The sequence below is a fragment of the Nyctibius grandis genome, chromosome 2 (genome assembly GCF_013368605.1).
Source record: "Nyctibius grandis isolate bNycGra1 chromosome 2, bNycGra1.pri, whole genome shotgun sequence".
NCBI classification, from domain to species: domain Eukaryota; kingdom Metazoa; phylum Chordata; class Aves; order Nyctibiiformes; family Nyctibiidae; genus Nyctibius; species Nyctibius grandis.
The window spans coordinates 101,829,350-101,845,945 of record NC_090659.1 but is presented as its reverse complement, the minus strand read 5'-3'; the positions used below and the strand labels follow the sequence as shown (position 1 = coordinate 101,845,945).

At 38.1% G+C, this 16,596-nt stretch overlaps 1 protein-coding gene across 2 annotated transcripts in view; it reads right to left on the bottom strand.

The window, feature by feature from the left end:
- Positions 1-16,596, bottom strand: part of LOC137677794 (uncharacterized) — a 47,543-nt gene that overhangs the window by 7,948 nt on the left and 22,999 nt on the right. For both annotated transcript variants that reach the window (XM_068425398.1, XM_068425399.1), the window contains one exon: positions 278-2,091. In XM_068425398.1, the coding sequence (XP_068281499.1) occupies positions 278-2,091 (1,814 nt within the window). The remainder of the gene's footprint in view (positions 1-277; positions 2,092-16,596) is intronic.

Below are 16,596 nucleotides of genomic sequence, written 5' to 3'. Positions count from 1 at the left end.
AAGAAGATTTTAGGTAAAAAATAAAATAAAATAAGTAATTACCAAAGCAGCAGTGATTCCTTTCAATAGGATTAACATTTGATTAATTGGTACCTGCAATAAAACTGAGTATTTAAGCATAAGGATTTTGGTTTTGGATGGTTGGTTGGGTTTTTTGGGGATGTTTTGGTGTTTTTTTTGTTTGTTTTGGGTTTTGGGGTGGTTGTGGGTTTTGTGGTTGGTTTTTTTTTTTTGTTGGTTGTTTTTTTTTACATAGGAGTTGTAAGAAGGGTATTACCCAGTGGAAGACCTGGAGAGCCAAAGAGCTGCACAAGTTGAAAAGCAAATCCTAATGATAAGGGAAGTCCCAGAAAACTACATTTCATATTCACATCTTGATAATCTTCAAGTTGTGAGGCCTCTGCTGGCTCAGGGTCATCTGCTTCATGCACATTTTCACCACAGCTTGCCAATATACTAGAATCTTCTGGATATTCAGAAACAACTTTAACAGAAGACAAAATATCTGGTTGGCTATTTGTAACCTCTGAAGAAACTTGTTTGCTCTCGCCCTCTTTTTTATCAACTACCTGTTGTTGGTTAAGAGTTCTAGCTTGCTCCTTCTTCATCCTGGAAACTACACAAACCTTGCAGGAATATTTTGGCATAGGAGAAGACTGTCCTGAATGAATTAAAGAAATACCATGTAACAGAGCATCTACATCCAGGGCAGGTAAGGAATAGGTTGCTCCAGTGCCACTATAAGGTGCAGAATATTCCTGCAATGCACAGTTCTGCTCACGTTCCTCTTCACAGTCCTTCCTTAGAAAGCTCTTTTGCTCCACTTCCAAAGGACTTTTTTTGGGAATATCATCTTTTACTGGGATTTCCCTCCATCCTTCTCTACTACCAGCAATCTGTCTTGGTAGATTAAACTTTGGTGCCAAGTTGACAATTCTTCTGTATCTTTTCCTCTTCGAAGTAATTGGTGCAGCATCATTTCTTGGAACATTTACTTCACTCGAACACTGCATGAAGGTGGCCCTGGCTTCCACAAGCGAATCAAAGGGCACTTCACCAGCTGGAGATGCTGATAGACCATTGCTTATCACATTGCCAGCCTCCTCAGTTACTGTTACCAGATGGTTTTCCTTTACCAATCCTTCATTTGACCAATAGCAATTTAGCTGTGTTGAACTGCTTGTATGAGTCTGTTTAGGTTTCCTCATTTTTGGGGTTCTTTGTTCACCTACAAGTTTATCGTCAGACCAAGAAGAGAGAGAAACTTGCGTATCAAAGCCCAGCTGCAATTCCTCAGTAGGTAAATTTATTGAAAAAAAAGCCCAGGCATTAGAGCTATTCTCTTCTGCTTTTAATGCACCTTTGTCCTCTATGTTATTATCAGGCACATTATCACAAATGTTTGAATTGTAACACTGAGAGATTTCTTTTTCTTCACCATTTAAACTTAACACCTTATCTTCCACATCAGGTTCACATGTAATTTGATATGATCCGAGTTTGTTTTCTGTGCTTAACAGTGGCATGTTATAATCTTCAGAGATGCCTTCTGTTTCCTGGATGGAATTTTTATCATTGCTTATTTTTAGGAAACTGCCTCCATGAAGATTTTCTTTGTGCCTTCGATTTGTTTCCTCATCATCAAATGAATTTTTGGTTAGGTTTTCAGTAGAAAAAGGTTTTACATCTATTAGAAGTGAACTATCACTTTCTACAGGCAATTCATTTTTCAATGCACTGTTCGACATCGTTGAGACCTCAGACACAGTGACGGGAAACCTTTCCCTTGAAACCACTGCAGCTTCTTCTAGGCTTTCATCATCACCATTAAGCTGCTGTTCACAAACTGTTACTGGATCCTCTGGACCTTCACTGAATGTACACAATGATTTGCTGTTTTCTTCTTCCGAGTCATCCTCTTCACTGTCTGATGTGTCCTGGGTATCTGCAATTGGATGATGAGCTGCTCCACCTAACATTTTCTTTGTCATTTCTGTATGATTGCCTTTCATTTTTTTGCTTCTTTTTCGCTTTTTCCTCTGCTTTGCTTTTGTCAATGGACGCCCATGGTTCTTCTTTAAAATAACCTCCCTGTATGGAAATAAAAAAACCCAAATGTAAAAAAAAAAAAAAAAAATCAGTAATAATGTATTCATGGTGTTCAATTTGAAGAACAGATACTTCATGTTAATATGATGATCCAACACAGACCAGCTGCTTTTTTAAATAGGTAAAATCTCAGATAAAACCTTCTATCGATTAAACAAATGTACACCTTACAATTCAGAACAATCTTGAACATTTTAAACCAATTTAAATAAACAGAGCTGCTGTCTCATTAACTTAGCTTTACAAAAAGTATCACAAATCATTGCAAGACCAAACATGTTTCTGGATGTCTTTCTGAATGACGTTTGGATAATAGATACTAAAGAGCTACTGCTATTCTGAAATTTCATGAAATGTCAAGCTGAGCAGAAAGGTACTAAGTGGAGGACGTAGTAAGAAAGTTTCATCCATTAAGATTAAATGGACTATACTTAGATAAGGTGGACTCAAATTCAAAACACTAACCAAAAATCTGAATAATGTAAAGGTACAGTGACTACTGCACCTCTCATACTTACTGCTCAGTATATTATGTGTGGGCACATGTATTTGGAAAAAATATTTTGTGTTTTATTAGCAACAAAATAATACACTACAGAAAAATTAACACAGGTGTAGGCAGTTATTTACAATTAATTTCATAGCTCTTTTCAGAACATCTGATTTTTTTTGCCTGCATTTCTCATTGAATTTAACAGATAGCAGCCCTAACAGTGACTTCTGTGAAACCTTGATGTTAGCCCATCAGCCAGCCAGCCCTGAAATGAACACGTGTAAGAAAAACCTAGTCCAGAAATCTGACTTCTCCCTATGCAACTCTTCAGAGAGAGATGAGATTTTCAAAGCTAAGTTTGACTGATAAATCTTCATATCAAATATCTGCTCCTTTTCTGTAATTCTTCACTTTTCTTCACTGTAACTCTCTGTTCAGGATGGTACTTCACATAACACACTAAAGCAAACAAAGCATTAGCTAGAAGAATTATAGGGTAAAATTAGTTATTTTCTGGGCATTCATTTCAAGAAAGCACTTCAAGAAAGATGTTGAGGTGTTGGAGCGAGTCCAGAGGAGGGCGACCAAGCTGGTGAAGGGTCTGGAGGGTCTGTCCTACGAGGAACGGCTGAGGGAGCTGGGGTTGTTTAGCCTGGAGAAGAGGAGGCTCAGAGGTGACCTTATTGCAGTCTACAACTACCTGAAGGGAGGTTGTAGTGAAGTGGGAGTTGGCCTCTTCTCCCGGGCAACTAGCGATAGGACAAGAGGACACAGCCTCAGCTTCGCCAGGGGAGGTTCAGGTTGGACATTAGGAAGAATTTCTTTACAGAAAGGGTTATTAGACATTGGAATGGGCTGCCCAGGGAGGTGGTGGAGTCACCATCTCTGGATGTGTTTAAGAAAAGACTGGACATGGCACTTAGTGCCATGGTCTAGTTGACAGGGTGGTGTCAGGGCAACGGTTGGACTCGATGATCCCCGAGGTCTCTTCCAACCTGGTTGATTCTGTGATTCTGTGATTTGTAACATAAGCTGTTTTAAGTGCTGTGTTCTGAACTTCTTAAGAGAGAGATTAAAAAAAAAAAGGGTGACTGTGCAGGCAGAGGGAAAGCCAGAGTCACCAGTAGGCAACCTGGGACCTAAAGGTCACCCATGGGAACCTATCCTTACCCTTTATTAATTCTTAAATTTATTGTTAGTCTCATATAAATTCTTTCTAATTTGAACTCTACAAATCAAACCCTTCTAATTCTCTGCGTGTGAAGCACATCAGCAGCCGCCTTGGTGTCAGTATAGCTACAAAGTCACTTGGCTGGAATAGGATTCAAGAGTCTTGGTGCCTTGATATTGCTGCAACAAGCACTACAGATCTGCGGAAAGATCTTGTTGGAAAGCACACAAATTATATTGCCCTATAATGGCATCCAGGTGAGACATCCTACTAAGAAATGGGATTTCCTTCAAATGTTGGCATTTAAGTCCACATGGTGCTTTCCTCCGAGTAATGAAAACTGACTTCCCCTTTTCCAAATCAGTGTATTTTCCATACAGCGCTCTATGGTTTAAGTGCAGATGTCTATCTATACTGCAGATGCCTGAAGTTAACCAAGACAAATTCCACCCCGAATTCTCCTCACAATACATTCCCTACTCAGCAACATGCCTCCTTTCTCCCCAAAAAGAGACATGGGATGCCAGACAAAGTTTTAGGAATGAATAGATCTTATTTGTCTATTGAATTAAATGATATAAAAGTGAAGCATCTGCAATGGTAGTTGGAGAGATTACTTTCTTACACATAACCCAAATTTGCAGAAATCATGTACTAATCACAGATTATGTCTTAAATCCTGACATTAACTTTCTTCTTAGGTGATGAAAATTCATGATTTGAAAGTGTTTTTAGAAGAGGAAATTCCCTGAAGTTTTCAGAAGCATAAAACCCCTTAGCAGTGAAATAAAAAATAATGTCCCATTTTTAATTGTTTTTAATGGAGTGGGGAATAAAACATCTGACCTGTGCACCAGTTCCAAGAAGAATTTGTACCTAAAGGCCCTTGTGTTGCCATAACAACCCTGCAGAAATGACAACCAAATTGCCAATGTCAGCACTGGCACAGGAGAGGAATGGACTTCTCCAGTCTTGGTATTATTGTAGCTATGCTCTTGCTTACCACTCACTTCTCCCAGATGGGAATTTGCACTGCTGCTGATGGAAGTGAACTTCTCTAATACTGACTCAAGCATGCTTCTGGTGCCTAACTCCTGAGACATCCGACAACGCTTCAGGACAATGCTGACAAAAACTTTCTTAGGCTAGGATGCCACACTAAAAGGTATGGTAGAACTTTGCAGAAATGAGGGGGAAAAAAAGTCTCAGAGGTCAGCACATTTATTTCCTCTCCTCACCATTAATTCTGAATCAGGAAGGAAAACCACACTGGACAGGATTCACTTTAGAAGGCAAGAACAGCAGAAATACATCCACCAAATAATGGGAGAACTACCCAGATGATCCAGAGAAACTAAAAGCTATTATTGCATTGAAATTGTTGCACGGCAAAATAATAACGAATGCAAATGTTGGTCCAGGTTGATGATTTAGCATACCTGGATATGACCTTCAATAGTGACATTCAAAAGTTCATGTTAAATACAACAGCTATGTCATTTCTATGCTTTGGAAACATGGAGGTTTTATAGCAGTTCAGCAAAACTAGTTTTCTAGAGGTTTGGATTTCCTAAAGAAAGGACTACAGCAAAAAGGAAAGTGATGAACTACTAAATGCAGAATAATAAAATCTATTATTCTTCACTTTTCCAGGCAACTTCTGTTTTCCAGCTGATTCTAAGAAATTACTACCGCAAATCTAATACACCATGATGGCATAGTTAGATTTCCTGCTTGGGGTATACCCAGTATCATGTTCAGGTTTTTGCATTTAATGAAGCAAATTGTCTTCTAGTTTTCTTTAGTTTTATCTTAGTTCCTCCTTTTTTAGTCCACCTACGTAACTTTTGAGGAGTTTTCCTTATTGTAAAACCATATGGCACACAAACACTTAGAAAATTCAAGAACCAGCATGGAGATAAGACTCTTCTTTACAGGGGCATCTGCTAGTGACTTGTTTTTAAACACATACAACACACACAAAAGGGAAAAGAAAAAAGGTGTCATTTCAGTTGATATTTAAATTTTGCTATGTATTATGCATTTTAAAAATTGGTTAGTAATAAACAGACCTGAAATAATGTAACAGTATTTTTGTGGAAATAGGAATTCCCTTTCTGTAACAACACTGAAATTTCTCAGCCTACCGTTCAGACAATATTAAAAGCTTTTTGCCATAACGTGACTTCAAGGTTGTAACCTACTGCTCAAAATAGCACTGTCCAGCTTGATTGAGAGTCAGTGCTGAGATGATCCTCTTTACCGGAGAAACAAATGCATTTTCATGCTTGCTGAGGCAGAACATGCAAAGTAAATAATCTAAAGAAGTTATTCACATTTTGCTGGAAAATGGCAAAACCAGAAAAGTTAGTAATTTGCAGTTTTACAAACTCCAGCTCTAGCATACATCTAAGCTGATGTCTGCTTGATATAAAAAAATGCCTGCAGTTATTACTGTAATGAAATATAGAGGAACTGATAAATTTAAAAAGCAATTCTGTATGACATTTAGCAATGAGGTACATGCTATTTCAGAAATGTATGTTATCATTAATCTCCAAAGTCTCTGGAGTAGGTTTTCAACATCAAAATTACAGCAGAGCTGCTTACATAAAATAGCATTTACTGGGATACACTTCACCTTCTCTACCTGCTAAGTCTAAGTGTATTGCTGAATTCCTTGTGACCTAACTTTACTTCAGCAACAAACAGAAATTGAAGTTATAATTTTGGAACAACAAAAAAAAGTCATGGTACCAGCCTTGTTGTTACATATCTTGCCTTTAATACTGAAATGAGTGACAAAGATCCAGTTCCTCAAAACCAAATGGACTATTGGTATTAGGTGATCAAGCAACTGGAAAAACACACATGTAAAATAACTTGTCAGCATTATCTGGCTTCCTCAAGGGTGAAATTCCATCAGACAGCTGAGCAACCAACTTAGTACTTTATTGCTGCTGAAGAAACAGTCCTAATCACCTTTTCCTGCTTTGTACCAGATGTTGCCCTTGCACTTCCACTACCTGTATTTTGCTGGCTCTACCACCCTCCTTGTGGGTGGATCTACCCGCCTGAGCCAGCATGAAAAGAAAGCAAGTACTTGGTTTGTTGTTGAGCTGATTTAACTCACCAAAGCCAGAAGTAAAATAAGCGTCTAGCTAAGACAAAGGAAGTGGTTGGTGGGAGCAAGGTGACTACTTTCAGCAGCAACATGTTAGGTTGCCTCCCAGCCCATCTTAAGGAAATTCACCATAAATCATTCGTAAGAAATATTTATACATTACAGAGTTGCAAATTAATGCTCCCCACCTTCCTCAATCAGTAAAGAACCTGCTGATTGGATTCGACCTAAAGTAACTATTATTATTTGTGTCTCAGCACTGCCATCATAAAATGCTCTATCACAATGCTCAAAAAGCTCCTCCAATCTTTACCATTTCTACACAATTGCTGTTTATACAGTTTGGTGCAATGTATAATCAGCCATCAGGCTGCTGCCCTGTTATAGTCCAGACACAAGAGACACTGATCTAGAGAGTACACAGAATAGCGTATGATTGGTTTGATCAAAGCATGCCTCTAGAAGCTGTTCATTTAATAAGATACATGCCAAAGTGCAACCACTTTACTTTTCAAAGTACAAAAAACACAACAAAAAAAAAAAATCAACTTAATCTCCAAGTGCCTGAGGTGCTAGTAACAGCAATTCAGTTTCAAATGGCAGTCTACTCATTCCACGAGAAGTTTCAGGTGGGGTGATCTGACTGATCTTTGTCCTGCCTGGTTCATGAAAGTCATAAATGTCTTCTGACTGAAAGAGTCAATCTCCTATTTCAGCTCCTTAGTCTTAGAATATATTGATCAACATTAAGGAAATCAGTCCTGAATATACTGATTGATATATACATACATACTGTGATGGATGCACTCCTCCTGTTTAAACTAACTGAACTTGGGTCCAGGCAGATGCTCAGCAAGTAGGCCTAATCAAAGTTAATCCTATTTTGTGAGGCCATCAGTGAGAACTCAGAACCAAACCCCCCAAAAAAAAACAGTTTGGCTGGAGACTGGGCTGATAAGCAGCCAAAACTGCATTAACACAGCAGAAAATCCGACTACAAATCAACAGCTTTGCACTATGAAGATCTGCAGCCATCAGGGCCCATTGAGCTCTCCCTCCATAGCAGCTGGCTGCGTGGCCATGATCTCCCCTTGAGTAGGGAGGCCTCTCAAGGTTACCCCTCAAGGCTGAGAGATCCCTTACCTGACACCAGACATCGATGGGTTGGTGACAATTTTTGCATACATGTAACATTTTAAGATACGTATAGTAAGCTTACTTATGTGATAATCTTTGTATGCCATACTAACTTTAAGTGTAGTATTGACCACCAATCCATCTGAACTTATTAAATATTTTACATACCTAAATGTACTGATTAGAACTCAATAAACTGACTACTAATCAGATCTGTCTGAATGATCTCTGACTCTTCTCCTGCGACACAAATGCACTGAATATACTTCTGCTCAAACATCTACTTCCTGAACAAGTGAAACAACTGAGAAGCTGCTTTCAACCTCATTTAGGTGCCACAAATATCTCACCTGATCACCTGACACAAGAAAAAATAAAAATAAAAATAAAAAAAAAATCAGCAAACGAGGTACTGATGTATGCTATCAGACAGAGAAGAGCCACCATGTTTTGTTTTACTAGATTTCTCTGCAACACTAAGTGCGGCTCAGTGTTAAAAAGCAGCTAAGAAGGAGGGGAAAAAAAAAGGATCAAGTGAAATGCTAAAAGTGATCTGAATCCATCTTAAGGGGATGTAATACAGAGAAGAAACTGCAGCTTTATCATCAGCCTTCTCACCCATGAAGGCTCACAGAATCCATTTTCATTTACATTCTCTCTGTCAACATTTAGTCTTTTGAAGAGAAGATGATGGACACAGATGTCGATGTTATGCACTGGAAGTACAGTATAAATCATCTTGTCAAGTTTGATGACGTCAGTTCTATTACTTGGATGACACCAGCTCAAGCACGAAGACAGCCTGATTGAAATTAAACCAGGCTAGACAATAAATATGCTGCTTTGAGAAGTAGTTTGGAGGAAAAGGAAATTTACACTAGTTAAGAAAGTTTGATGTAACCTGCTGTGCAGCGGTGCTCCTTAATGTTCTGTTGATATAGACATTTCTGTATGAGACTTTATGGAACACTTCCAAAAATCTGTAACAGGATAGAAAAATCCCACCCTTCCAGAGAATGACCAGTCCCAGTTTTTCATTATCATCTGGACAAATTATAGCACTACTGCGTATGTGGATATGAAGGAACCAGTTCTCACTAAATCCTAAGCACTCTCCTCTCAGCAACACCAGAGCACACTTTACACACTGCATCTTAGAAACCTTACTTACACCAGTGTGCTTCATGGTTTTCAACCTGGACCTAGTGGGAGCACTAGGTCCAGGTTGAAAACCATGAAGCACACTGGTGAAGGCTGCGACCGACTACAGACAAACATGATCCACTGCAAAAGCAAAGCCTATTTGCTTAATGGCAAATTCACAGCTATTGAAAAAACATGCAACTGTCATAATTACCTTGAAAATCTCAACCTTTTTCTGTCCAAATGAAAAAGAGTTGCTGTTACAGGTATAACATAGTGCATCATGTATATATAATCTAACCAGTTCAAACACAAGACAGCATTGAATCTGAATGGATCCTTGATTTTAGGAGAAATAAGATCTGCGTTGAAAAACTAAATTTTGTGAGGCACCTCACAATCAATTTTTCAGTTCCTCTCCCTTACAATCTGCTGCTTTCCAGGCATATGCTTATGCAATTCCACTTGAGATGCTCTACCCAGGAAAAGGCAGATTTATTGAGGCTCTCATGAAGCTGTGAAATAAATCATGTCCTAAAATGTGGTCCACAAATAAGTCAGACTTTCCAGATCCTAATTCCTAAAAAATATCCCCACTGTGTATTTCGGCCGCTACAGAGTCTACTCTTTAAATAAATAAATCAATCACTAATTTAACCAGAAAATAAAAAGAACTACATATTGTGATACATCATCCTAGTACTTGAATACATAGATGACAGCCATTAAAACAGATTACAGAGATAAGCAAGTAAAACAGAAAAGTTTGAAAAGACAAAATTAGATTTACTGGGTGAAGTGTTGGCCTTTCCTGCCAAGGCACATTCACACACAATACAAATGTAAAATGAAGTTTGAGACAAGACACAAGCAAAATCAAGTTGAGGGAAAACATGGGTGGGAGCGTCAGGAAGCAACAGAGGTACAATGAGAGCGTAGCGGAACATTTAGAGATATATAAGCTATTTTCTGTTAGGAACTTTCAATGACAGAAGGCAGATTTTAGCTGTATTTAAAATAGCTTCAATCAACAAAATTGTAGCAAATACATTTAATTAAATATCCACCAAAGCACAGGCCATAATTCTGGGAACAAAAGTATGACTTTCAAAAGCACAAGAAGATGCTGCAAACTTAATGAGGCTAAGAAGAAAAGGAATGAAAAAAATATATTTTATGTCAGAACATATTACTTTCAGCAGAACAAGAGAAGAATTCAAAAGGACAGCCTGGGAGGAGGAGGAATATATATACTAAGTTTTAAAATCAGCATCAGTTTGAACTGAGGCATTAAAAAATAGAGAATAAGGTGTAGCTCTGCACAGAAGTTTATAGTTCAGGGAAGAAAAGGGAAGGGGAAGATGGATCCAGAGTTACAAGGACAACTGTACTAACTGAACACACAGGACAGATTAGACAGATGAGAAAGATGCAGCTCAAGAATAAGAGAAAAGGGGGGAAAAGTCACAAGAGGAAACAGAAAAGAAAACACAGCAGTAAATGTTAAGTAACCCACCTCTAACCCAGATTACAGCAACATTAAAATTCAAATACTTGTAACTCCAGACAATATTGCTACTCAGAACATCTGCTCCAGGTATTGGGCTCATTCTGTGCATCTCAAATGCTATACAAAATATTGAGAGCTACATAGCATTCAATTATAATGTGCATTCTCTGGAAGGTTTTACACCTTTTGCAACAAATCTCAGTACATTGTCATACCGGCATGCTATTACTTACTATATCTACGTACTACTCTTTGGTATTAACTCATTTCCCTTTTAAACATCTATCACCAAAAGGACTAGAGACACACAAAAGACATGATGAATTACCCCTTAAAGATGATTATTTTTTTTACTAAACAGCCCTGTATTATTCCTAGAGTGTTGAGGACGAGTAGATGCAGCAAACTGTCTTTCAGTTCTGCAATGTTCGAAGTGTCAATAGAAGTCTTGTCTTTGGACAGAAAATAAAAAACTACTTTAGATAAAACACTAATATATGCCAGTATTTTCTAAGTCAGGAAAGACAGTGCAACTAATGAGACAAGTGGTCATGGACACTGCCTGAGGGGAAAAAAAGGGAATCAGCTAAAGGTGGTGTCAGGAACTCGTCAGCAACTCTGCTGATATAGCTATGAAACAAAATAAATGCAATAAATGGTACAGCCACTTTTGCTGCTACAGTTAAAGCCAGAAACTTTGTGCCCATCTGAGAGTAAGAGGAGAATCATGGACTGCTGTATTAATGCACGTCTGCATCTGACACCCTGAAACCAGGCAGCAATTCTGTTAGTGATTTCAAAGTCTCCTCTGATAGATCTGAGCTAACTCTCTTGATATTCTGGACACTGCTTTCAGTATATCCACTGGAATAGAATAATTTATGGCGGAGAGGGCCTCTGGAGATCATATGGTCCAACCTCTGCTCCAGGCAATACCAACTGAGATCTCATTGCTCAGTGCCTTGCCCACACAAGTTTTGAATACTCCAAGGGTGGAGATTAAACAACCTAATACCTAATTGGAATTTCCCATGTTGCAACTTCTACCCATTGCTTCTCATCTAAGACAAGCCTTGCTCCACCTTTATACTCTCCTGTTAGGTAGGTGAAGACAGCATTAAGCTGTCTTAGCCATAGCCTTCTCTTCTTAAGGCTGAATGACCCATTTCTCCCAGCCTCTCCTTGTATATCATGTGCTCCAGGCCCTGACAACCCTCCACTCAACTCCAGTATGTCAAATCTTATTTGTACCAGTGAGCTCAACGCTTGACATTCTCAACAAAGGCACCACAAACTAACCAGGCAAAAGACAAACTATTTTAATCTCTTTACAGCTCAATTCCCTACAGAGCAATAGAAAGTTAAACCATAGTTAGCCATCTTTACTCACAATGAAACCTCTCCTCAAGATCTAGGACCAGGCAGCATTATGGACATAATCCAGGTATTCATTATTAGAAACAAGAACTCAGTCTAGACTGCTGGAACAAAAGAGAACCAGAATGAAACAGTGTTTTAACTGTGCCTTCTACAAACACACAGAATTCAATTTATACTCCTATATATAACACAATTTTGCTGCACAGCCATAAGCACAGTCTTCTAACTGCAGTTTTCATAAAGTGAAAATAGTTCTGAAACTTTATCAGGTATACTTCACTGAATATTTAGCACATCTACCGAACAGCTGCAAAGAGCTGCAAATAAAGCTTAAATATGTATACGTGTTTTTCTTCAGGTAAAAGATCTGATGTCTATGCCTTTGTTGTAAAGATCCCTGTAAGATGTATTCAGCTTACAAGCAATACAGGAAAACTATCAGGAAAAATGCTAAATGTTGGAAAAGTCAATCCACTTTTAAGTCAGGTTCATGAGCCTTCAGAAACTCTCCATGGTTAAGAGCAAGATATGGGATAAACTGTTGAGTAACTTGTTACAGACTATTATAACCTATAGTATAGGTTACCAAAACCTATGGCTGATGAGTAAAGAAAAAAAAAAATTAGAAGTATCATGAATAAAATAACAGCCAAACAGCATTATAGGCCCACATCTAAGACTGATTTGTAAATCACAGAATCACAGAATCAACTAGGTTGGAAGAGACCTCTGGGATCATCGAGTACAACCTTTGACCCAATGCCACTGTGTCAACTAGACCATGGCACTAAGTGCCACATCCAGTCTTTTCTTAAACACCTCCAGGGATGGTGACTCCACCACCACCCTGGGTAGCCCATTCCGACGTCTAATGACCCTTTCTGTGAAGAAATTTTTCCTAACATCTAACCTGAACCTCCCCTGGCACAGCTTGAGGCTGTGTTCTCTAGTCCTGTTGCTAGTTACCTGGGAGAAGAGGCTGACCCCCACCCCGCTACAACCTCCTTTCAGGTAGTTGTAGAGAGCGATAAGGTCTCCCCTGAGCCTCCTTTTCTCCAGGCTAAACAATCCCAGCTCCCCCAGCCGCTCCTCAAATGATACAATAAATCCCTCAGAAATAAGCAAATGTTTATTCAGTCAGCTAAAGCAGCACCACTTAGTCTGTTAGCAATTTAAGAATTCATGCTTTTTAATATCAGTAGAGTTAGACAACATGCAAGCACATGTTCCAAAAGTTTTGCTCCTGAAACATTTTTCTACTATTTTCCATAAAATCCTAGAATACTTACATAGTATCAGGAAAATATTTAAAAAGGACAAGCAGGATGCTCCACACAATTATAAAGTGGTTACTCTGATACCAGTTTGAGGGACGACAAAAGAAAAGTTGAATTTGATTAACAGCTCAAAAAAGAAAAATATTTAACATCAATAAAAAGACTGCAAGTACAACTGAAAAAAATTTACTTCATGGAAACAGTATGTTCTGACTTGGCACAACACGGTATTGTTACAACAGCACTATATATCAGTAAGGTGCACATTAAATGGTCAAGGACTGCCTGTCTGCCTACCTGAGAAATGAAGAAGCAGCATTATCAGCTAAAAGGAAACTGCAAAGACACGTTACAAATGCAATACTTCAATGCTTTTATTATCCTTGATCTAGAATGACATTGATAGTCTTGTCTCAAGCTGAAACCACCACTTGCTGCTTCTCCATTAGTACAGAAATAAATTAGATGAATTTGAGATGATCTGACCTTGACAAACCCTGTTACTTTATCTTCCAAATACTTAAAAGACCAGCTATGTCTTCACACCTTTTTCTGTGAACTCAAAATAAGCTGATTTACAGCTAATTAGCCCATAAAAAGAAAAAAAAACCACCACCCTAAATTAATTGATGTGTAAGTAGATTCTCACCTAGGAAATGATTACCAAAGAGCTTTAATCTCTGCTCTTGCTTTTATTTCAAAAGGATGAGAACATAAAACAGTGAAATGAGAAAGTGTCACTGTAGAAACACTGAGGTGAAATATTTCCATATCTGACCTATATGAAACATTGGATCACTCTTAAATTGAGCACTTAATTTCAACTTTATGAACTGCATTTCAACACGATGTCTTCTTATTGCTCTTTACTGGGAATTGTAATACAGGTCTCAGTTCTTTTGTATGCAAAACACTCAATTCTCAACATACACCTAGTTACCTCATCTCCATGATGTACCACCACAGAGGGAAAACATATCTTCCAGAAAACTCGATTGCTAGGAGGAAGCAGCAGTTCAAACTACAGGTATCACACATGAATGTGAAAATACAAAAGTGATGTTTTTTTGCTAATTCACTGAAAAATGAATCCTACTGGTCAGCTCAAAGAAGAAAATACCAACAGTCTAAACTACATCAGAAAAAGACAGACACGAACCAATCAAATATAAATGTTATGGGTCCCATCTCAGCTAGATAAACCCTGGTTTTCAGTTATCTATTAGCAGAGAAACAACATAAAACTACCACCTCTGCAGAAGGTATCAAGAAATAGATGACAAAAGACAAAATCTTGGCTTTCTTCTCAAAGTCAAAAAGCTTAAAAAAAATTACACTTCGCGGCAAACTAGATTAAAATGAACCTAAAGAGGACATGACTACAAGAACAGAAGACAGAATTCCTCACAGGAGATCATTTAACATCATATGTTAAAAAAATAAAAATAATACTGTTACATTAGGTTGTTGTGGTTTGACCCCAGAAGGCAGCTCAGCCCCACACAGCCACTCGCTCACTCCCCCCACCGTGGGATGTGGGAGAGAATCGGAAGAGTAAAAGTGAGGAAACTCGGCTGAGATAAACACAGTTTAATAGGTAAAGCAAAAGCTACACATGCAAGCAAAGCACAAGGAATTCAGTCAGTGCTTCCCATCAGCAGGCAGGTGTTCAGCCATCTCCAGGAAAGCAGGGCTCCATCACACATAACATTAACTTGGGAAGACAAACGCTTTAACTCCAAATGTCCCCCGCTTCCTCCTTCTTCTTCCCCCAGCTTTATATGCTGAGCATGACATCATATGGTGTGGACTATCCCTTTGGTCAGCTGGGGTCAGCTGTCCCAACTGTGTCCCCTCCCATCTCCTTGTGCACCCCCAGCCCACTCATTGGTGGGGTGGTGTGAGAAGCAGCAAAGGCCTTGACTTTGTGTAAGCGCTGCTCAGCCATAACTAAAACATCCCTGTGTTATCAACACTGTTTTCAGCACAAATCCAGAACATAGCCCATACCAGCTACTGTGAAGAAAATTAACTCTATCCCAGCCAAAACCAGCACTAGGTCTTCTAGGGTTTGATTTTGTGGGTTTTGGGGTAGGTTTTTTGTTGTTTTTTTTTTTTCTTTTAGTTTGTTTCTTTTTTTTTTTCTTCTCCAAACAAAAAGAAAAAAAGAACACTAAATCATCTGTCAAAGACAAGGCTGACAAAAAAATCTTGATAATTCGGGAAGTAAACTAATCAAACCAGAAACAGCAGTTTAGATGAAGCGGTAAAACTAGGTAAAACTATTCTTTTCTATAGCAACATGTAATCCTATATAGCTGATGCTAACTGGTCAGCTATATGAACCAAATTATGTATGTTCTGCAAATTAATTCTCATGTAAATTTCATGCTTAGAAGAGCAGGTTATTAAAACTACAGCTGAGTATCTTAACTATTCTGTTTAAATTTACTCACCAAACATCTCACTAGTTTCAAGTATGCAGCAGATACTTCAAATATGCATTCATAACATTAAAGTTCTATGTATTAGTTACATTAAAAAAATAACCTGCATCTATTATTGCATGAAATATGATGAACTAGAAATTTACTAAAAATCTAAACCAACAGGAAATCTTCATTCTGGGTACATTATTATCAATAGGTGTATTGCATTAAAACTATGCCAGATAGTAAAAATGTTTAGATTCCTAGGCTAACTGAACAGCAAGTTCTTACATTTCTGGTGCACACTTTTTAACAAAATAAGTAATTTTCCTCATTTGTGAGGGAGCAGGAGAAATTCAATACCTGCAACATGCATTTCACATAATGTTTTTATTATTTTTTACATGTAAATATTGTAGTGTAAAATCAACTTCTGAGATATACGTATGACCATGACTGTCATAGAATCATGAAATATTAATATACCATGAAACGAAAATGTGTTACACAGACAGTAATTGCATTGTGTTTTCACCTACCATGTCATTGTACTTACCTTGGAATACAGCTTTATAGATTAAGCAGTTTACAAGAAATGTTTGATACAGTGCCAAGCTGCAAAGCATTCCTTTCTTGTTATGTGTCCTTTGCAAACTGCAAGCCTATTATCAATCAACATGCTTTGCATATCAAAAATACTCACCATCCACCAATAATTTATTAAAAAGATAACACAGAAAAATGCTGCACCATTTTAAACCTGTATGAATTCATATCTATTGAAATATAAATTTCAGTTCAAGAGAACTGAAATATCAAGTAA